Below are 23,925 nucleotides of genomic sequence, written 5' to 3' on the forward strand. Positions count from 1 at the left end.
AAAAATCAGGAAATATAGGAGTGATACAATAATACAACAAGCAGATCAGTTAAGATAAGTGTGGTTTATTAGTACCATAACCCATCATTGCCACGTTTCATCAAAAAAAGCTGCATCAGGGGTGAAACAATAGGGAAATTTTGGAAATCTTGCCCCCACAATGAGTAAAACACTTTTAGTCAATAGCAACGCAGCACTTTTCCTCAGAGCAGCGGCATCTCCACCATATAGGCAGTGAAACAGTGAACTTTCATTGATCTTCTGCTTGTATTATTATTTCTGTAATAAGACAGGGAAGCAACCCTGAAGTAACTGAAATGGTAATTGTAAAAGCCTATTTCTAAACTGCCTAATGCAACCCTGAGACATAACAATGAGCCAATGATGACTTACTTGTATATGTAACTATGACCTAACTGTATTAATAGTTGTACTGATCTATTTGTACTAGCAACCCTATTGAATATCCGTGTCAAACTGTCCATTGTAACTTCCTGGGTAACTGACCCAACCTCTTGTAAAATAATCCAACCTTGAACTGAATAGGTAAAGGCAGAATAGAAAACCTGAGTAATATAATATAACATAACGTAACATTGTTGTTTTGCCGGTTGGTGGATGTTGGCCTCTTGTTATCAGTATTAACACAAAAGTGTTATACATGAAAAAGACAATTATAAAACCACAAGGGCAAAGTCTGAGATTATTTGTTACAATAATAAAGATGACTATCCACCCCCATTAATAGTAACCCCAAAGTTAACAGATGTCACATCTGAATCTTCCCTTCCAGGCTACCTACCATCAAGAAAAGTTAGCAACTAGATATTTCACATTTTACAATCTAACTATAAATTTGCAAGGAAATCTTTATATAAAGTTTGCACTTGATTTTAACACCTTGAGACTCAAGAAATAACTTTCTGCATAGATATAGCAAGGTTGGGGAAAATCTAAATTCTCTTTCAAAAGAATAAGTCAGCAGTGTTACAGATAAAGAACCTTGATCAAAAGCAAAGTAACTAATAAGACAGATCCTCTTACTTTACCAGCTGCCAATAACTAGCAATTACAGTAAGTGATATACAGGCTATCCAAAGATATCTGACCTTGATCTTGGTCACCTTGCTGGGGAAGATCTATATAATGCCTTTGGAAGACAGTAAACTCCTTATTCAGTAGAGAGAAAGAGCACATACCTCTTCCGGTATGCATAATTAACTGTAATCACCCTACAAATATTTAGTTTCTTAAAAGATGTTCCAAACTGCCTTTTGCTAAGCCACAACAAAGGGATTTGCAATAAAAATAAAATGGCATTGTATTGATATAATAAAGCTAGATTTTGCTTGTTAATAAGTGTCTAGGGAGTGGAGGAGGGATCTACATAGGAAGTACAATTTTCAAACCCAAGTACCCAGGTTAAATAGACTGTTTGAAAATTATTCTCATTTATGTACCAGGTTCCACAGCATGAGGCTTCTAGCTGGACTGAAAGGAGACATTGCTGAGAGCATGTTTTGTATGGGAGTGGAAACTAACATATATAGATTCTATTTTCAAATGTATACATATTAGTTCAACTGATGGAATCCCGCATGCCTGTGCTACACAGAATTTCTGAAAAATTGCACTGTCACACAGAATTCCCCTTTTCCTGCTAAGAATCTCCTTCGGCGACAGTGTCAACTTTATTGGGTCACGGTATCGGCAGTGATTCCCACACACTACCTGCCACTAACCCAGAAGCCTCTCCGCAGCAGAGGAGAGGCTTCCAGGTTAGCAGTAGCCAGCATGTAGGAAGCACTACCCAAGCTGTGACCCACTGAAGCAAGCCTTACTTAGGGAGAGAGAGTACAGGGGAGGGGGGAAAGGAAATATGCTGACACAGGGAGAGGGGAGGGGTGAGAAGAAAGAAAGATGTGGAGAAATGTAAGGTCTTGCACATAGGGAAGGGGAACCCCATGTACAGCTGTACGATGGGAGAGAGGGTACTGGGAGAAGGCAACCTAGAAAAAGACCTGGGGGTATTGGTGGATAAAACAATGAAGCCGGCGGCACAATGTGCAGCGGCCTCAAAGAAAGCGAACAGAATGTTGGGCATTATCAAAAAAAGGTATCACTACCAGAACGAAGGAAGTTATCCTGCCACTGTATCGAGCAATGGTGCGTCCACATCTGGAGTACTGTGTCCAATACTGGTCGCCGTACCTTAAGAAGGACATGGCGATACTCGAGAGGGTTCAGAGGAGAGCAACAAGGAGGATAAAGGGCATGGAGAACCTTTCATATGCTGAAAGGTTGGACAAGCTGGGGCTCTTTACCCTGGAAAAGCGGAGACTGAGAGGGGACATGATAGAGACTTATAAAATCATGAAAGGCATAGAGAAGGTGGAGAGGGACAGATTCTTTAGACTAGCAGGGACAACAAAAACAAGAGGTCATTCAGAAAAACTGAGAGGAGACAGATTCAAAACGAATGCAAGGAAGTTCTTCTTCACTCAGCAGGTGGTGGACACCTGGAACGCACTTCCAGGAGAGGTGATAGGACAGAGTACAATACTGGGGTTCAAAAAGGGACTGGATGACTTCCTGGAGGCGAAGGGGATTGCAGGGTACAGATAGAAGGGTTACTTACAGGACATTACAGGCAAATAGGGTATGAACGTTTTAGGTTAGAAGCACTTACAGGCCATGGGCCTGGGGGGCCGCTGCTGGAGCGAACTGCCAGGCACGATGGACCCCTGGTTTGACCCGGCAGAGGCAATGCTTATGTTCTTATCCTGTGTGAACTCTGGCACTCAATTAATCCACTGGAAAATGAAGATGTAAACTAATATAGAAATTCAGCTGGAAGAAGTTATCTAGCAGCCTTAATCAACTTCATTTAGTAAACTTTTTTCTATGTATTCACTGGTCCTCAGCGGGCCACCATACACTCAAATACATTCATAGTGAATGGCTTTACGCTCCCACTCCTCATTGGAACCAGCCCGACCTTATTTTGGATTTTAGATTATAACTTGCATTAATAGTGGTAATATATAAATATACTAAAAGTACTTAGCTTCTAGTAGAATGTTGTGCAGGGAGAATGTGTCTAAGTATCAACATGTTTCGCCCGTTAAACTCATTGGGCTTCATCAGGATGTATACTCCCTTTAGATAAACCTGCAGCCACCATTGCACAATTGAATACATAGAAAAAAGTTTACTAAATGAAGTTGATTAAGGCTGCTAGATAACTTCTTCCAGCTGAATTTCTATATATGTTCTTATCCTGGCATGGGGAGAGGAAAGGTGTGAGGGTCAGGAAAGATGTTGGTACAAGAGGCAGGGAGAAGTGAGAGGAAGGAAAGTTGCAGGCACAAGGGGAGGAGAGGGGTGAGAGGAAGAAAATATGCTGGCGTGGGGAGGGGTGGGGTGAGAGGAAGTAAAGATGGTGGCATGGGGAGGGGAGGGAGACATGCAGATGAGGGGAGAGGGTGAAATGTTGCACATGATAATGGAGGGGAGGAAGGGAGAAATGGTATTTGGAGGGGGATAGAGAGGTTTGGCACAAGGCAGGGGGAAAGAGAGATGGTGGGCAGTGGGAAAGAACCAGAAATGTTGAATATGGCAGTGGAAGGGAGAGAATGCGGCATGGGGGCAGGGAGAGTGAGAGATTGTTGGACATAGAGGTTGATGAGAGGAAGGGAGAGAGATATATCGGAGGTTTAGGTGAGAAGGAGGGAGATGTTAGGTCTAGGAGCAGAATGAAGTGATGGAGAGATACCTGGCAATGGAAATGAGGGAAGAGAGTGGGAGTAATGCTGGAACATGGGGGAGAGTGCAGAAGGGAAGAGAGAGAGGGTCATGTCAGGCGAGAAGGGAATGAAGAGGGAGCAGATGCTGGGCCATAAGAGTGGAGGAAGGAAGATGCTGAGAATGGATGAGAAGATAGATATTACAGAGGGTAGAAATATATTAATGGGAGATACGTAGAAGATGAAAAGTAATGGAGGGCTGATTAAGGAATTAAATGGGGAATGGGAGAGAAGATGGAAATTTGATAGGTAGCTAAATGGTGAAAAAAGAAGAGAAGAAGGGCAAGAAAGAGGCAGAAAAGAGATTAAAAGGAATGTTCAATATGTCAGAGGCAAATGTAGTGAGGGAATAGACAGGAGAGAGGAGAAAAGACAAATGGACAGCAGCCGATTGAAGAAGAATTAGATGACAGGAAAGCAGAAAAGAGAAATTGAAGCCAACAAGAAGAAAAACAATTTATTTTAAATGGAATATGGATAATAATTATCAAAAATATTGTTTAAATTTTGACAAATAAACTTGCAGAATTTGTTAATATTTTGCAGAGAATTTTGCATTTTTTTGCACAGAATTCCACCAGGAGTAATAATATTATTTTAAAATTTTTATCATATAAAATGCAAGAGCAAAAGTCCATATGTGGTTTGGATCTGAGGCAGTTTCTGAAAGGAAAGTATGTTCAGATGTTCCCTTTGAAAGCTGGATTTGTACCCATAGATATAAAGTACTTGGTGGCAGTGTGAAAGTTACCCTACATCTGCTGTAGCCAACTCCCCAGCGTATACAGCTTTGGTTAAATACATGGCATGCATGAAATAAAAATATTGTCTCTAATGTATCCAGGCCATGAGTTGGTTTAGATAAGAATCTTTCGTAGATGTGGAATAAATTCTCCATGTTAAATGCTTTACAGTCAATAGGAATGGCAAATTGCCATTAACAGTTGGGTGCTTTTGAGAATGACCTTCCTCTGTTGTGTAATGATAGAAAATTCTGAATTGGCATGGAAATTGATGCAGACAGATGGAGTCAATTTGTAACACATCTTGTGAGATGAAAATGGTTAGTAAAAGATAGGAAAATCAATAGATGAAACATCGCTGCATGGAGAAACAAGAGATTATAGATATTCAGGATCAAACAAATGACTATAAAGACTCTTCAGAGATGGTTCACATAACATTTTCCTACGCTTTTTCTTAGAAGATGTTTGCCGCAAGTCCATACTCGGACCCAATCCAGCTGGATGACCCTGACCCTCAGCCCATTATTGATGGAGAAGAAGGCCTAATATGGGTCATTGGGCCTGTACTGGCGGTGGTGTTCATCATCTGTATTGTCATCGCAATTCTGCTCTATAAAAAGTAAGAAATCTATGCAAGTGTCATGGCTACCCACCGGAGTCCCTAAACTGCAGATTTTCCATTTGTAGCTTTATATGGGCTGATACATTTGGGGGCATCCATATAAGTTTGCAATTGTTTGAAGTGCCCAACAGAAATGGATGAGTATAGTGACAGTTTTCAAGTGTGGTTTATTGTTAGTGTTAACAACTGATTTTATACAGTATCTTTCATCCAAACTAGATTCCAACAATCTTTACAATGAAATGTTTTGGAAGTAGGGCAGAATGTGGCGCAGTGGTTAATACTACAGCCTCAGCACCCTGAGGTTGTGGGTTCAAACCCACACTGCTCCTTGAGACCCTGGTAATCCCTCCATTTCCCCAGGTACATTAGATAGATTGTGAGCCACCAGGACAGATAGGGAAAAATGTTTGAGTACCTGAATAAATTCATGTAAACTGTTCTGAGTTCCCCTGGGAGAACAGTATAGAAAATAAATATGTAGAAAACCACTTCTAGAATGGAAAGAATGGCCCCTTTGTTTTTTAATGCATTCTTTAAACAACTTTCAGAATAGAAAGTGGCATAAAAAGAATGGTATTAAAATTATAATTGAGTATACTGAAGGTCAGAGGGTTAAAAATGGACTTTCACAAGGTCAAGAGCTCCTGATTCAAAGTCCTTGGCTCTAACTAGTAGATAACACCCCTTCCTTTCTTTCATATATAGCTATGGGAACAGGATTAATATGAGCGTCAAGTAGTTGATATCCTTTGTCATTGTAAGTTGTGCATGCAGTAATTGGAAGATCAAGAATTTCATTTATTTGACCTCTACTTCCTGAGATACTTTCTCCATGGTTAACACTAGTGTAGCCCAGGAAAAGTGCATGTTTCCTGTTGAGTACTATTTGGTACTTCACTGTCGTAAAACATTTGTTTTGTTTTCTCTCACTGCTATCCTGGACAGCAAACCTGACAGGTAAGAACACAAAGTAGAAGTCTGATGTTGCCTTGGCGTCTCTCTCTGTAGTCATTCTAGCTTTGCTGGTTCTACTTGTTCCATATGGAAAAGAGAACTTTTTCCTAGAGCCAAAAAAATATTCTTCAAATAAAAGGGTTCCAGTCGCAGCAGTGGTGGCATTAACTTTTCCCAAAATTTATCCAAAAGCTGAACAAGCTATATTAAAATGGATGCAATACAAAACATGGGGAAATTGTGGCTAATGTAGCAAAGACATAACAGTTTCTTCCTATAAGTAGAGAGATTTTCTAGCATGACAGAACAATGCTGAGAATTCCCACTGTCATAAAGTTAGCTGTGAGGGATTATCAGAGTGAAGTAGCCTGGAACCAATTTGAATAAATGGCTCTTAAATAAATGGGGTCTTTAAAAAAAAGAAACTGTTGGGGTGACATGGATTTTTTCTCACTGAAAGACTTAACAGTTTATATGATAACATGGTAGATATACTTCTGCAGGAATGGCCTCATGTTTTAGCAATTGAAATGTGAGCTTCATTCACAAGGATTTTTTTCCATTCTGTGCCTTTGGAAAAATGCTTAATTTAATATGGTCCTAAGAAATAAACCCATTCAATACAATATTTGCTTTCATTTTTCTTTAAAAAATTTATTTCAGCAATCAATTTTGTCCTTGGCAGATCACAATACAATATATCATATAGTTAATATAATCAAAGACATTTTAACTTGTAATGACGGCACTGCTAATTGCTATCACATAGAATAAGGAGTTAGTCATGTATTTGATAAGAAAGGGTCTTTTTCACTAAATAAAGCCAGGGAATATAGAGACTTTTGGTTCTGGCAAAGCTATAGAAAGCATCAGGTTGGCAAAATTAAAGACTTTTCTCATCATTTTGAAAGCAAACGGAAGAACTCTGAGCCCAGAACGAAATGCTTGCTGAACAATGCAGAGATCACTCCCCACCATCCAATGGACCCTGTTGAAATGAGACGCATCAACTTTCAGACACCAGGTAACAGTTGCTTTCTAATAATGGCCGTTGCCACTTTATGGCAGATAAGAGGTACTCCACTCGCTCCCTGGTCCAATCAGCTTCTGCAGCCTCTCCCATTTGCTTACATATGTTCCTTGCCCTGCTCACTGCCCTCCCAAAAACCTCTTCCCCCAACTCCTTCCCTATCTGGTCAGTCATCTGCAAGAAGAGGAATACAGAACCATGTATGCTCCCAGAAAGCAAGGAGTGGCAGGTGAGAAAGTAGGAACCTTTCCTTGCTAAGGATGGAAAAGGGATTTTATATGCTCATAACACACATTCATGGACATATAGAGCAGTAATATGTAGTAAAGAAAAATTATATTTTGTAGCAACATTGAAAGAATTATTACAGATAGCACTTTTTTGTACAGGCAAGAAGTTTGCCAATTTTGTAATAAGAGAGACAACTTTGGGGTGGGGGGAGAACATAAAAGGGATTTGTCCTAGGCAGGTAAATTAAGAGTAACAAATCAATATCTGTAGTTTGGTGTTTAGAGAATATAATCTGGCATGTTAACACACAGCCCCTTAGATAACTTACTTTTGGAGAGTGATAAAGATTACTGGATTATAGTTAAACCATTATATTTGTACAATGTGCAAATTTTTTCAATCTCTCTCTTCAGTAGCAGATGGAAGAGCAACATTGCCTGTCTTTTCCCCTGCACTTGCTCCTCCAAATGACCACAAGAATAACTTCATTCCCTCTTAAATTTATGTTTTTTAATTTTATTATCATGAAAACCTTAAAAAAAAGAATGTTGTTATATTTTTTATTTCTTTATTTTTTTACTGTTCTTTGCAGATTCTGGTCTGAGCAGCCCTCTCAGTGACCCAGAGTTTGGCTTTGAAAGTTAGTTCCTGTCTGTTTTCGTTCCTGTTGGTTCATTTTTCAACATTTGAATTTTTTTTCAGTTTATTTCTTTTGTTTGTTTTTTTATTTATTTATTTTTGGTTGGGTTTCTGTCTTTCTGTGTTCCTTGAGCTTCTGGCATCTCATCCCCCTCCCTGCACCATTGTCTCACTGCACCTAACCAGTTTTACAGTTTTTGAAATGAGGATTATTTTGACAGGATAGAAGTCCCCAGAGTTTGTCATATTGCCTCAGACAGACATGGCAGCAAGAACACTGGAATTGAATCCCTAGCAAGAGATGCTTCATCTAAAAACCTGAAAAATCATGCAGACTGGAATATCTTCCCCTTTGCTCTTGGCCATCAACTTTCTAAATTGCTTAGAATTAGGCAAATTCCCTTCTTCATAGCCCATTTGCTAATAGGCTCAGAGTAATTACAAAACATCTAATTCTGAACTTTTGTATGATATGTAACCTTTTCCCCACGACGCTGCATAGGTCTCTTATCTTGTAAATCGCCTTGAACCTGTACTGGATAAGTGCGATTAAGAGATTCTGATTAGATATACAGTAGTAGATTAATGCATGTTACTGAGAGGCCTGTGCATCATGGTAATACCCCCTTTGGCACACAGGTCAAACTGTTTTTCTTGTAACTCAGGTGATGCAGATTTGTTAGGTAGGTGTGATGCTTTAGGGCTCTTACTGCATTAGAGATGGCTCTTAGCTCACACGGCTTTCCATAGTAGATATGCATTTGCATTTACATATTTTTAACTACATCGTTAAGAAAAGGGTGCATGTTTCCAAGAACACCGACCTCTGGTTTTATCGTGTGTAGTATAAATAAAAATGGTGTGGATGTAGGTGTTTGTGTCTGTGTCTGCACTGTGGCACCGCTGGTTTATGGATTACCCCATATGTTTGGCACTTTCTAGTGGATGGTTTAGCCTAAAAATAAAACCATAGTTCCAGATCAGTATAAAGCAGGTCTAAACTTAGGAGTGTAGAAGGTAGGTTAAATTTCTGTCTGGAAGACAATCAAAAGTTGGGGGTGGAAGAAGTGCAGATTTACTTACTAATTTTAGAAAGGAAAAAACATTATAACCAAGTCTGTTTATAGTAGACTGAATTACAACAGTTAAATTATACATCTTTCCATTAAACTTGAAGAGCAAAAATCAGATTAATTTTACCTCCATTGAAATACAGTTTTTAAAAAAGGCAGCATAGATGGCCCTAGAGAACCATTTCCCTTTTACCAGGCCTTCGGGTATACATAAAATACAGTAAATCTAGAATCATTCATGTGAGCAAGGAGTATTATCTAACCCTTGATATTTACTTCACAAAAGATATCTTAACAACGCATTTCTTAAGTAGAAAAGGGAAAAGGGGAAGGAACTTGATATACCACCTTTCTGTGGTTACAATCAAAGCAGTTTATATATTACATGCAGGTATGTATTTTGTACCTGAGGTAGTGGAGGGTAAGTGACTTACCCCAAATCACAAGGAGCTGCAGTGGGCATCAAACCCAGTTCCCCAGATTCTCAGGCCACTGCGTTAACTACTAGACTACTCCTCCGTGCCACATAGTCCAAAGAAAGCTCACTGAGACAAATTTTTAGCCGACATGTTCAAAATAGATAGGGCTGATAGTTCCTTGTCCATATACAAAACTTTGTGTTAAGGCTCAGGGGATCAGCGAGAGCTGTGGTAAATTTTGAGATGCACCTGCAGAACATGCATATCGTTTTGTGTTTTAATGGTTACTTTCAATTCAATTAGTTTAGTTTCCAAAAACTCCATGATCTGATATGCTGAGTCCTTGTAGGGCTGAGATGGGGGGGAGGGCATTAGCCTGTGCTGGGGAATTTGGTATTCATGGAAACATTACCTGTATCTCGACAACTTCTCCGTCATGAGTGACAGATTACTCACTGAAAATGGCATCTCTTTATCGTAATTGGCTGACATTGCTTCAGCTGAGTGAGCTGCTGCTGCAGCAGCAGCATTTTTGTCCTTATGTAGAGATGAGAGAAAGGGATCTTGACTGTCACTGCTCTTGATGCATACAGTACTGGCAGAACTGAAAAACTAGATCACTATCTCACCTGAGTTGTACATTCACTCCCCCTCAGCCTGTGCTTTACGATCAACTCAAAGTGGAAAGAGTAGTTGTTAAGGCAGGACTTGTTTGCCAGTGTTTTAAAGATGCAAATTATCTAAACAAATGCAACCTTTTGGCCACGGAATGATGTGAATCCTCTTGCGCTAAAGCGGGCTTCTTTGGCTGAGAGTGTTCCTGATAGCGTGCTGTAAAACTGATGTCATGCTTGCTTGTCATCTCTGTGCTGGGTATTCAGAATGAACAACCACGCTACAGTCCCTGCCGCCGCTACTGCTACTACCACTGCTTTATCACATAACTCCAGCGGGGCTCGAAATTCTCCATGGCAACCATCTCTTTTCATTCCTGGTATGGTGGCTGTTCCTCAGAACAACCCTGTAGCGTTCAACTCACCATCTTCTTCCTTATCATTATGTCAGTAGCTAAGGTCAGATAAATTTTATGGTGCTATCTTTATAACGCTCCACAGTAGTGAGAAGTTGACACTTTCTTTTCACTGCACAGAATCTCAAAATCATCCCATTTTCTGGGGTAAAACTTTTGAAAATACGTAATTGAAAATACCACCCCAAGTACACCCTTGGAAATGCCTCCACAACCTTCACTGCTCATACTGGCTGTGTGCTTGTAACTTTACCCATGCAATAGGGTGGACAATTTTGTAAAAGCCTATATCCATGGGTAAAGCACCACTTTAACTACAGAAATGACTTTGAAAATTGCCCTCCCTCAGAATCAAACTAGGTGAGTGCAGACTCCTGTGAGTCGTTTGTGTTCAAGCATATTTCCTTAGCGAGCCGACTGCTTCTAAGCCCATATCACCAAGCTACATAATGTAAACTAGCTCTGTGTAATTCCTAAAATGTTCCTGGTAGAAATGAAAATGCAAAACCCCAGATTATTATCATGTATCTCAAATCCTATTCTCAGCTTTCATGCAGCTGCCAGAATCTTGTTCAGACAGCCCCAGTTTGTAGTCTACAAAACAGAGATTTTGACTCCTGTCCATCCTAGTTTCTAAGTCCAGCTAAACCAAAGTGAAGCATTTGCAGCTCTGTTTCTCCCAAAGTAGCAAAGTGGAGAATGTGTTGCAAACATTGCCTTCCCTCCTGCACAATGAAATACTAGATATTAGATATCTTGGGAATGTATAGTGTAGCCTGAAAATACAGGCCGTGCCCCACACCTGAATCAAGAATCCCCATCACTGATAAAAACACCAGTTTTATTTTCAGCTGAAGAACCTGCCAACAGTGACTGCACCACTGGTGATTAAAGAATTTGTTTCCATCAAACAGAGAGAACACCAGCCTGATGGAATATGCCATGTTGTCTGCCCTTTGGTGCATGGCCTGCCTATCAGTTTGCATTTTAATTGTTTTCCATCAGTGGCTTACAGCTTACTGTTCAGAAATTGGGGGATGGGTTCTGTCTGGTATGGTAATCCTGCAGTGTTAGAGGAATTATCCCCATGACAACAAATTTAGGTTGGGACACGTGCCAGCAAGTCTCTTGGTGATGAAAGGGACCTTTTCTCGTTATCTTCCATAAAAAGTAGCCATTCCCTTTGTTGTGAAAGCAGAGGTAACAGAGCACTGAGCCTTCATTGTTTCCCTAAACCTGGAACACCCTGCTGTTGCTGCCCACCCCTGACCAAAAATTAGGGCATTAGGTATGAGGGCTCTCATGTGGCTGCGGTGGAGATTTGGGGACTGACAATATTAGATGACAGGGAGCCCAGTGAAGTATCACCCGCGTGTGTTTCTCATGCATCTGCTCCATCGTCATTTAGAGTCCACGAAGGAATCCCCCACTCATCCCAAGTTACTCTATCCTGATTTTACTTTCTTATCATTTTCAGTAGGTAATGTGACTTGGGAACCTAGTGGTTTGTTTTAATGACTGCTGATAAATGGGGCCATTCTGGGGAAAGGCGTGAGTTCATTTGCTTTTTTTTATCCTTTCAGGATATAATTTCGAGCCCTGGCTTCCTATTTTTCTTCTAACCTCAGTCCTTTCATTGCAGATCTTACATTCAAAGACTTTCTTCTTTTATTTATGTGTTTTTCTAACAATAGAAAAAAAGGTTTTTGATTTATTCAGACTTTGCCCGGATGTTTCTTTCCCTTAGGTATGCTCAACCACCCGCCAATTCCCATCGCAGAACTGGCTGAGCACACAGAGCACCTTAAAGCAAATGATAACCTAAAATTATCTCAGGAATATGAGGTAAGCAAAAGTATTACTGAAAATAAAAAGTCAGAATGGGCAACAGAAGAGATATACACACTCTACCTGATATTCAGCCTACGACTGTAAGCAGCACTTGAGCCACTCACAACCTTGGGTTGAGCCGGATAGTCAGTGCTGGAGCATATGCAGCTCTTGACCGCTGTTCCCTCTTAAGCTGAGTGGAATTCCTCCATCTACAGTCCTGCCAGCAGGGGGTGCTGTTTAACTATCAATAGTGAGCGACCGGCAAACTCTGTAGGATTCCAGGAAATCTGTCTGTCCCCATTAATAGAAAACACAGTACTGAAGCACTACCCACTAGTGGCAGCAATGCAGTTTTAGGACTTCCATTCAGCTTAGAGGGAACAGTGCTCATGACGTTGAATATCCAAGGCTCGGCAGTCACCCAGTTAGCCAGTATTCAGACCAGTGCCCAGTTAACTGTAGCGCATAAAGCTAGGACAGCCTTTTTATTGTCCTAACTTTATGCGGTTACTTAGCTGGTTAGCAAATTGAAAATTACTGCTAAGTAGGCGCTCCATCCATGCTCTACCCCTAACTTAACTGGTTAGGACAGAGTTTCAGAGTTTCTTAACTTCTTCAAGCCAAGTAACCCTTAAGTCTAACAAATATCAACCGAGTACCCCTACCCAATGCTCCGCCCCCAGACCTGCCCAAGCTCCACCCCCATAATAATAATAGTACTAATTGTAATGTAATTTCTTCCATTCATTTTTCATATACACACAATATAATCTTATTAACAATACATAATGGTAACCGCAAAATTAAAAAACGCATACGCAGATAAAATGTTAATTATCATTTATATTAATTTTTTTTCAGAGGTCAAAGCAGATGACTTTAAAATATGGAATGTCACCTCAGTAACAACTATAGAAAAATAGACAAATATAGTGCAAAATATAGACAGCAGATATAAATTCTCAAAACTGACATTTTGATCACTAAATTGAAAATGAAATCATTTTTCCTACCTTGTCTGGTGATTTCATTAGTCTCTGGTTTCACTTCCTTCTGACTGTGCTTCCAATAATTTTTTTTCTTTCTGTCTCCAACACGCTTCCTCTCCTCCGGTCCTCATTCCCTTCTCCAACAAACATCTCTCTCTGTCCCTTCATGAGTCCAGCTTTTCTTCCTGTCTCCTCTACCGTTCTCTCTCTCTCTCACTGTCCTTCTCTCATTCCCTCCCTTGCTTCAAAGAGATTGGGGAAAGAGAGAGATCCAGGTTGCATCTCTCCCACTCCCTCTACTGCCACATCCAACATTTCTCCCTCTCTCATCTCCTGGATTATGTGCAGCATTTTTCACCAATGCCCACCAGCCCTTTGCCCAACATTTCTCCTTCTATCACCCCTCTCCAGCACCATGCCACATCTCTTCCTCCATTACTGTGTCCAACATTCCTCCCCCTTGCATCCTCTTCAATCTGTCCCTCTGTTCCCTCTCCACCACCATATCCAACATTTCTTCCTCTCATCCTTCTCTTCCCCATGTATCTTTACCTCACTCCTATATCTCTTTCTCTGCCCAGTTTTCCTTTTTCTTCCTTTCCCCATGTGCACCATCTCTTTCCCTTTCAACACACCCATGCCCAAAAATTATCCCTTTCTATTCTCTCCCATGATCCAAGTTAGTGCCCCCTTCCCCCTCCCTTCCTTCTGTGTCCCGATTTCATGCCTTCCCCCTGCCTTCCCCCACTCCATTCTCCCTTTGTCCCACATTGATATCTTCTCTCTCCCTTATTTGCTTGCTCCAGGGCCACACTCACTCCCTTCAGGTCCATCCAGCTGGGCTGCTCCTTCCTGCCTTCAGCCACACTTGTTTGTAGGGATGCGGGCAGTGGCTCTTGCTCGATACACGTGGCTGACCTGCAAGCCTTCCCTCTGACGTCAGCTGCCCGCGTCCCTGCAAACAAGTGCGGCTGAAGGCAGGGAGGACTGTTGAAGTAACTGGGATCCCCAGCTGACCTGGAATGCTTCCCTCCAACGTCAACTCTGACATCGGAGGGAAGCATTTCGGGTCGGCTTCAGCGATGCAGCTGGAGGGCATGGGATCCCCGGTGGCAGTGGCGATTGAGGAGGAAGGGGGGCGGGAGACCCACACAGTGCAGCATACCCCCCCCCCCTTGTATGCGTACCGCGTGTTAAGAAACACAGGATTAGGAAATGGCTGGTTAGCAGCGATATTCAGCGGCACTAACCTCTCTTACTTGGTTAAACCCTTTTGAATATTAGTTGGACTATTTTGATGAATTTGTGTGTATATGGTTCTGTATAACTAATGTAGTCAGGGAGCTGTGCATGTATGGATAGGATGAGCCTGTCAGCTATGTTCTGCTCCCAGCTGGATCTCTTCCATCGAAGAATTCTTTGGCTCGGATATACAAACTAGCTCAGATCCAGCTCACTGTCAGGTTTTTTTTTCAGAGCTCCAACTGCACAACTGGAAGCTGCACTTTCCTGGAAGCAGGGAATCCATATTCAGCACTGCATAACAGCTGGGTTCTGCATGTTGCTGAGGTCCCTAACCCTATATTGGAATTAGGAGATTGAGTTAGAGCCAGAATTTGGTTAATATGCTCTTGTACAGAGCTCAGAGATTAATTTACGTAATGCCGTATCCCAAGTGCCCTGGCTTAGTTCCAGCACAACCTTCTCTAGTTGGGGAGCCAGAGTTAGACAAACCATGCTAATGAAACGAATGTGAAGCAAGATTAAAGGGATAGAGAGCAAGTAGACATATTAGAACAGTATAAATACCCATTAGTTAAAAGCATCCACTGCAAGAAAGTTTAAGCACATTAGCATCATATGGTTTTTGGCATAGCTTTGCTACTGCTTCTCAGTTGTCCAGCTGACTGAAAACATATGTCATAAGGGAATAAAAATTACTTGAAAAACTTGGGGGAGAACAGGGAGAATATGCAGTTTGTCACTCTGTGTAGGGTACAGATCACTGCTCCAATGAGACAGAATGAAAAGTTAAATTAATAAAATAAGGAGCAGCACCACTGCCCAGACAGAAAGCTTGGATAGCCAGTTTTACTTTGAAGAACTCTTTCATAAGATAACATAAGAGTTGCCATACTGGGACAGACCAAAGGTCCAAAGGCCAACCCAGGTCACAAGTACCTGGCAAGATCCCAAGGAGTAAAACAGATTTTATGCTGGTTATCCTAGGAATAAGCAGTGGATTTATTAAAGGCCATCTTAATAATGGCTTATGGACTTCTATTTTAGGAAACTAGCCAAACCTTTTTTTAAACCCTGCTAAGCTAACTGCTTTCAACAAATTCTCCAGCAACAAATTCCAGAGTTTAATTACACATTGAGTGAAGAAATATTTTCTTCAGTTTGCTTTAAATTTACTACTTAGTAACTTCATCGCAAGCTTCTTAGTCCTAATATTTTTGGAAAGAGCAAAAAAGCACCTTTATGGCACTTATTTGTTGTTAAAACAGGTCTAGCCCCAAATATCCAAATTGTGCCCTGGACATATTCTAAAAGATTTGATTATGACATCATCTGTCTTCAGAATTCTAACATCCTCTTTGGCCCAATATCAAGTAGCAATGTCTGTATAGGAAATATGGGGGAGTAATCTTAATATTTAAGTTCATAAAATAGAGGTTTGTCTGAGGAAATGACTTATAAACTTGTCTAGAGCAGTGTTTTTCAACCTTTTTTGGGCAAAGGCACACTTGTTTCATGAAAAAAATCACGAGGCACACCACCATTAGAAAATGTTAAAAAATTTAACTCTCTGCCTATATTGATTATATATAAAGTAATTCTCTTGAATAGGAATCAAATAAACACAAAGAAAGTATTTTATAATTACTTTATTATGAAATATTAAGTAAACAGAATAGTGAAAAATTATAAAATACTTTATTCATTGCGAAACCTGAGCCTGTTTGGCTGAACACAAAGCTGATATTCTGGCTGGAATCGAAGAAAGACACACACGTAGCTCTTCGTCAACAGCTCTCAGTCTCTCTCTGTATTTGGTTTTTATAGCATACAAAAATAGACAAATATACCCTCCATCCTTTTTATTAAACCACAATAGCAGTTTTTAGCGCAGGGAGCTGCGCTGAATGCCCAGCGCTGCTCTTGACGCTCAAAGGCTCCCTGCGCTAAAAACCACTATTGCGGTTTAGTAAAAGGTGACCATATTGTAAAATATAGACAGCAGATATAAATTCAGAACTGTGCATAGTAAGTGAAGGGAAGTTTTCATCTCTGGGAATTTACCCAGTTAACTATTAAGTTATTTGGGCAAATTCCTTTGAAAACTGTGGTAATACTGCCTCCACTTTGCTAAATTTAAAATAAAATCATTTTTCCTACCTTGTCTGGTGATTTCTGGTTGCACTTTCTTCTTCTGACTGTGCATCCAATCTTTCTTCCCTTCTATCAGCCTGTATGCTTTCTCTCCTCCACACCTCATTCCCTCCCCCAACTTTTTCTTCCTCTCTCCCTGACCTTTCTTTCTTTTTTTCTGTTTCTCTTCTTTCCTTCTGTTTCCCTGCCTGCCCCCTTTCTTTCTTCCTCCCTGCCGTTCCCCAAGCCACTGCCGCTGCCATCGGGGAACAGGACCCACCAATGGATAACAGGCCCCAAAGCCGACTCCGACGCATGCTCTCCCTGACATCAATTCTGCAATCGGAGAGGAAGTTCCGCCCAGCCAGGCAGCGATTGGCTGGCCCGAACTTCCTCTCTGCCTGCAGAATTGACGTCGGGGAGAAGAAGACTTATCGGCTCGATAGATTAGATCGCCAAGACAAAGTGAGTCCTGGGTGATCGACTCACTTTGCCTTGGCGAGCTACTGGCGCCCCTGCCTCGGGCCCCCTGTCAGCTCCGGGCCCGGCGGCCCTGCGGCACACCAGGCAACATCTCGCGGCACACTAGTGTGCCGCGGAACAGCGGTTGAAAAACACTGGTCTAGAGTATATCCAGTAAATGAATGAACATAAATACCTTTGTGTGCACACTTGTACCTGCAGAGAGCAGAGGCATACCCAAGGCCAGACTAACACTAGACTGAGCCCTAGGCAATCGTATATTTGTGCAACCCCCCACCCCCCTTCCTTATTTATCACAATTCTCTCCTCCCCCGGGGCAAAATTTACTTTTCTTACCAACCTTTCTCTCCACCCCACCCCACAGATCTTCATTCATGGTCATCTTCCAGAAGTAGCAGGGAAAAGTACAGAGCCTAAATATGGGTATTGAATTTCTGGAAGCTAGCCAGGGCTGTCTCTTTTGGCCTGAATATCGGGGCATTGGATTGTAGGTACATACCTAGTTTGCCTTGAATTAATCATCCCCGAGTATATCTGGTAACTGGCTCAGAGCAAGGTTAGGGCTTACATGCTTAATTTTGCATTTTAAAAAAGTACAGTGGTGCCTTGGTGTACGAGTATAATTCATTCCAGAAGCATGCTCGTAATCCAAAGTGCTCGTATATCAAAGCAAAGTTCCCCATAGAAAAAAATGGCAATGCTGACAAATCGTTCCACAACCCAAAAGGTGCTAAGGAACTGGGAGGAAATAGCTCAGGGGTGTGTACCTGTTGGGTGCTGGGTACCAGAGTTTGTAGGTGGCCAACCATCGGGGTCCCTGTACAGCTGTAGGCAGTACCGCTTCAAGGAGATGCCTCTTCTGTCTGCTAGCCAGCCTTCTGCACCACGTTGGAGAACCCTCGAGCCCACGTAGCCAAGCGCCGTCCCACATGCGCGTTATGTATAATCATGCACAACACTGATGATGTGTGTGATTATATGTAATGCGCATGTGGGACGGCGCTCAGCTACGTGGGCTTGGAGGTTCTCCAACGTGGTGCAGAAGGCTGGCTAGCGGACAGAAGAAGCATCTCCTTGAAGCAGCGCTGCATGCAGCTGTAAGTGCTCGTTATCGGGGCGGCGCTCGGTTTGTGAGACAAAAGTTTGCTGAGTGTTTTGCTCGCCTTGCAAAACACTTGCAAACTGCGTCACTTGCAAACCGAGGTTTGACTGTATGTTCATAAATGATCTCAGATTTTGTGCCTATTAAATAGCCTAATAATTAGGCCTATAGTGCCTTATAAATGTGAGAGTATGGTTTCAGTGAGGAAATTTTCTCTGTGAAAATTGGCATAACTCAATGGCATACCTGGGACTTAGTGGGCGCTAGGAGTACTGAGATAGCTCTCTTCTCCCCGCACCCAGCTGCTTACCCACCCACCAGGTCCTTCAAACCCTACAGCAGCAACTCTGCCAGCCAGAGGCAGCTTCTAGCACTGTCTCTGCCACTATAGTGTTTGAAGGACCCAGTGGGCAGGTAAGCAGATGGGCACGGGGGGGAAAGAGGTGCCGGACCTGGACACACAGAAGAGAAGGTTCAGCTGTAGGCAGCCCCTACCATTGGGTAACCCTGGGCACAAGCTAGGCTTCCTGTTTCAAAAATTACCCTTATGCTGAATAAAAAGTTGTAGTCATTTGGTTATGATTTTAGGCAAGTTCAGCATTGCAGGAGTTCACATTTCAATCCATTCTGGCAGACCAGAGGTAAATACAATATTCATATCTGGAACAACTGAACTTAAAACTCTCAAACACTGCACAAGTCATCAGAATAACTGTGGTGCTTTCTCTCTTTACTACAAATCAATGCAGTTATTAAATATCCAGGAATAAGGGTCCTCACAGTTCTGAAGTATAACCAAAACACTATCATCTGAGTTAATTGGAAAAAAGGAGCAGCCTGTTGCCCATAAAAAATTATCTGTACCTTTTATTTTTAAAGAAGCAATGACCCTGTGGCTTTGGATAAGGTAGGTATCGCAACAAAAGCTGATCTACATATTTTTCATGTGTCTGACTTTGGTCTTCAGAAATAGATCAAAAATGGAGGTGTGGTCAAATAGCCAGAGCAGTCAGAGGAGCAGCTTGTGAACCAGGGAAGCCAAGGTTCAAATCAGGGCTGTGGAGTCATATACACGCATTGCCAGAGGTTGTGGTAAAAGCAGATAGCATAGCTGGTTGTAAGAAAAGTTTGGATAATTTCCTGGAGGAAAAGTCTATATTGAGAAAGACACGGGGGAAGCCACTGCTTGCCCTGGATCGGTAGTATGGAATGTTGCTACTCTTTGGGGTTCCGGAATCTTGCTTGCTCTGAGATAATGAAATGTTGCTACTCCTTGGGTTTTGGCCAGGTACTAGGGACCTGGATTGGGTAATGTAAGAACGGGCTACTGGGCTTGATGGTCCATTGGTCTGACCAATAAGGCTATTCTTATGTTTTTACACCAAACCTTCAACTCCAACTCTTCTATTTTCTACTGTCCAATATAGTAAATTTAAAAGAAATTTGGGCCCCCTTTTATGAAAATGTGTTAGGGTGTTATCACCGGCCACTGTGGTAAAAGTTCTGACGCTCATAGGAATTCTATGAGCATCAGAGAATTTATCGCAACGGCCAGAGATTTTTTTTTTAAACCCTAACGCGGCTCCATAAAAGGGGGCCTTGATTAACTAGAGAAACACAAGACTTTTTATGTGCAAAATATATTTATTTGAAGTTTGAATAAAGAACCTGAACAAATAAAAAAAAGTATATAAAATGACAAATTTACCATATATGATAATATTGTGTTTATTTTGAAGCTGGATTCGGAATCAATATATTTTTACTGACTTCAACTCCATTAAAAAAAATGCATCTGATTCTAATTCTAGAACTCTTGACTCCACATCCCTGATTCAAATTCTACATCTTTCATAGAAAGCCTATGTGATTTTGGACAGGTCACTTAACCCTCACTGCCTCAGCTACTCGTACAAAGCAAATTGTAAGCCCTTTGGGGCAAGAAGCTACTAAAGTCAAATTCAAATGTAAAAGTATTGCAATGATCAAGATTTACTATGCATGCCCTTCTGTTTTCTTTCAGTCCATCGATCCTGGCCAGCAGTTCACTTGGGAGCACTCGAACTTGGAAGTCAACAAACCCAAGAACCGGTATGCCAACGTGATTGCCTATGACCACTCCCGTGTAATTCTTCTACCAATTGAAGGTAATTGTCTTTTTGTTTTGTTTTAAATAATCACGAGTGGTGCTTTCCCATATCTCAAGAAACTTTTTAAGTCCCTGAGCTTTTGCTAGTGCTCCCATCCAGTCCTCCTGCTTTTTCTCAGTCCATATCATAGTATAGGGTAGCTTTTAGAGAATGACACGGTGACAAAATTCATCACCGTTCTCGTCCCCGCGGATAACCGCGGAAAATAATCCCTTGTCATTTTCTAGTGTCTATTTCAACCTCAGTCTTCTACACCAGCATTCTTCAGAGCAAAGCTTGTGGGTCAGTGGTTGTGGCCATTCATACTCTGATTCTTCACTCTCTCCTTAAAGAATGACATGAAGATGGTTTCCCGCGGTTATCCATGGGGATGGGAACGGTGATGAATTTTGTCACCTTGTCATAGCTTTAGAGACTGGGGAATGGAGGATGGGAAAAGTTGTTTACAGTCTGCTGCTGCTTGCTGGGAACCTCCAATACAAGTAAGCTTGGAGGCCAATTACACTTTCAAGCATGGAAAAAGTCAACACACTTGATAGTGATTCCAGAGCTGAGGGTCAACAATAAAAGTATAGGAGCTAAAGAAACAGTGTTAACCCAAGCAAGATAGAGTAACAGAGGAGGTGGCAATAATGTGTCCAGTATTCTTAAGAAGGCAAGAGTTCAAAGAAGATTGACAGCATTCTGCAATCAACTTGAGGGTTCAGATGCGTAACCCTAGTGTTCAGGGCTACTAGGCACATCTACAATAAAGAAGATTATCGAGGTAAGAACCTAATCTTTCTTTTGTTTACATCAGGGGTGTCCAACCTTTTGGCTTCCCTGGGCCGCATTGGCCGAAAAAAATTTTCTGGGGCCACACAAATGCGCAAATGCTGCAGCAAGACAGAGGAGGGAGCTAGCAAGATGGTAAACACCTGGGGGCAGCAGAGGAAAACACTTAATCGCCCTCAACCAGGGCCGCACAAAATACTTCAAGGGGCCGCAGGTTGGACACCCCTGGTTTACATTATTTGATTTGTTTGTATGTTCCTCACCTATTACTGTATAATTATAGGTCAGTTATTAATCTTATAAATACACAAGTAAATTCTGCATAATTGCATACCTCTCTGCATATAATAAGGTGAGGAACATGTAAAACACATTTATAAAACCATTTGTCATCCATTCCCATATCCAGTGACCCAGATCCTATTCTAAACCCATTTATATTTAATTAATTAATTAATTATTAATTTGTTTTCTAGCCCATTCTCCCCAACAAGCTCAGAACAGGTTACAGGTTAAACAATAATATACAGTCAAAATGGATTACAATTAGTCATGTTTACGATACAGTGTGTATATCCTAGTATGCCAATTCTCTGTTGTTTTTTTATCCCTCAAAGCCCTGCATGAGGCTGGCTTCCTCCTTGAGCACAATAAGATTACCTCCCTTGACCCTCCATGTAGCCACACTTTGACATGCTCCCATAATCTCAAGAGTTCTGTCCTGCTGGAAGTTCCAGAGGTATAAAATTACACAGCAACAGAGTCCACATAAGCACACAGTTCATAATATATCACCTTTATAGGAAATTGTAACAAAAAAAAAAGACCTCAGAAGCAGTAGCTACGGTCTTCAATGCGGCAGCATCGCTACTTCAGCTTTGTAAAAAAGGCCCTAAGTTATTTGTGTGTAATATTGTGAGGGCTGTAGTTTTTTTTTTCTTTTCTTTATTTACTGGCTTTGTTTTGTTTGGAAATTAATATTGTCTGTTTTTTTATGTTTGGTTTGTCTTCACACTGAGAAAAGCAGTAAGCCATGCACTATTGGTTTACTTACAAAGCCACTCCACCAAGCAGCGCGGACCAAATGCCAAGCCACCCATTCTATTCCTATGGGTGGCTCAGCATTTACCTCATGCTGTTTGCAGTGCTGCTTTGTAAAAGGGGGGGGGGGGTAAGTTACTTGTGTGTGATATTCTGAGGGCTGTTCTTGATATGTTTGCAATTGTCTGTTTTGCTCACAACAACAAAAAAAATCACTTCTTTATGTGTTGCGATTTTGTGAACTGAATAAAAGCTAAAATTTTGGGGAGAGCTAAATTATTTGCTATGAGCTTATGAACTGAATAAGAACTATATGTTTTGGGACAGGAATGAATAAAAACTAAAGTTTACATCATTGACAGAACTAGAATTAAATAAGAATTAAAATTCCATGTTTTGTGCATGAATAATTAGAATTAAATTATTGTCTGGACTAAAATATCACTAATATTGAGCTGATGCTTGGTTGTTCTGTGCACAATGCAGAACCCAGCATGCCTCACAAGTTGTACTTTTACTGATGTTCTTTCAATTTAGAGAATCACAAATTTGTCCCCATCCCCGCAGGAACTCCCTGTGAGTTTTGTCGCTGTCCCTGCCCCATCCCTGTAAGCTCTGCCTTAACAACACAAGCCTTGAACACTTATGATTTTAACGTGTTTGACGCTTGTGCAGATGAGGACAGAGCTTACTTGGATGGGGCAGGGAAAAAAACTTGCGGGGCCAGGGAAAAATTTGTCCCCGTGTCATTCTCTATTTCAATTAAAATAAAAGTTAGAACCCCCTTCCATCCCCCCCCCCACCCCACACACACTATAGGCTTAAAATATATATTTGCAATGCCTTAGACCCATAAAATTATCTTTCTGCTTTGAGTAGGGAAAATGCAGGTAAGAAATTAAGACTGCAGGGATGATGAGGGGACGGGGAGAAAAAATGCAGCTTACTACAGGGACAGTGAGGGGGTGGGGATGAAATGCAGGAATGGTGAGGGGATGGGGATGAATCTTTGTCCCTTCGTCATTATCTAGTGACTACATCTGATGATCAAGGACAAAGTAGCCCTCTGAGAGCTAAGAAACTTGACATACCTTCCTGCATATCTTGTTCCTGTGAAGATATTTCATTTAATTTTCCACTCTACCAAATAGAGGTGTCCAGATAGCTATCTTGCACCTACAATGTTAATAGCTAATGAAGACATGAAAGAAAGAGAAAGTCCCTTTTTTCCCCTTGACTTGGATGACCTGCTATTTAAGTTGTCAAAGGGCAAACCAAGTTTTAAGATTTGTACTACCTGAAATAGGAAAACAGGCTTAAAAGACAATAATAAAGTATGCCAATATTGCCTTTGGCCAATGCAAAAAGGGAAAATTGTAGTTATGACCAGGATGTTGCAAATGATCCACTCTATTAAGATGCTAGAAATGGTAGAACTTCTGATGCAAAGAAGAAAAGCACAGCCAATTTACCAAGCTTCTCCTACTCGAGAGAATATCATGCAGTATTAGCATGCAGTTGTCTTTTTTATTCAGTTGTGGTTTGGGAGGTACGAGGTTTGGCACAATCTTGAACATTCTTTGGAGCAGTGCTGAAAGGTTGGCACTATGCCTCTGTGCCAAAGC

At 41.3% G+C, this 23,925-nt stretch overlaps 1 protein-coding gene across 20 annotated transcripts in view; it reads left to right on the forward strand.

The window, feature by feature from the left end:
* PTPRS (protein tyrosine phosphatase receptor type S) overlaps nucleotides 1-23,925 on the forward strand; it is a 532,810-nt gene that overhangs the window by 464,718 nt on the left and 44,167 nt on the right. For 5 of the 20 annotated variants that reach the window (XM_033953845.1, XM_033953844.1, XM_033953846.1 and 2 more), the window contains 6 exons: nucleotides 5,011-5,171; nucleotides 6,123-6,134; nucleotides 7,043-7,155; nucleotides 7,985-8,032; nucleotides 12,301-12,398; nucleotides 20,359-20,482. In XM_033953845.1, coding sequence (XP_033809736.1) covers nucleotides 5,011-5,171; nucleotides 6,123-6,134; nucleotides 7,043-7,155; nucleotides 7,985-8,032; nucleotides 12,301-12,398; nucleotides 20,359-20,482 — 556 coding nt within the window. The remainder of the gene's footprint in view (nucleotides 1-5,010; nucleotides 5,172-6,122; nucleotides 6,135-7,042; nucleotides 7,156-7,984; nucleotides 8,033-12,300; nucleotides 12,399-20,358; nucleotides 20,483-23,925) is intronic. The other 15 variants (XM_033953847.1, XM_033953849.1, XM_033953862.1 and 12 more) reach the window with 6 other exon arrangements.

The sequence above is a fragment of the Geotrypetes seraphini genome, chromosome 8 (assembly GCF_902459505.1).
Source record: "Geotrypetes seraphini chromosome 8, aGeoSer1.1, whole genome shotgun sequence".
Lineage (NCBI taxonomy): Eukaryota > Metazoa > Chordata > Amphibia > Gymnophiona > Dermophiidae > Geotrypetes > Geotrypetes seraphini.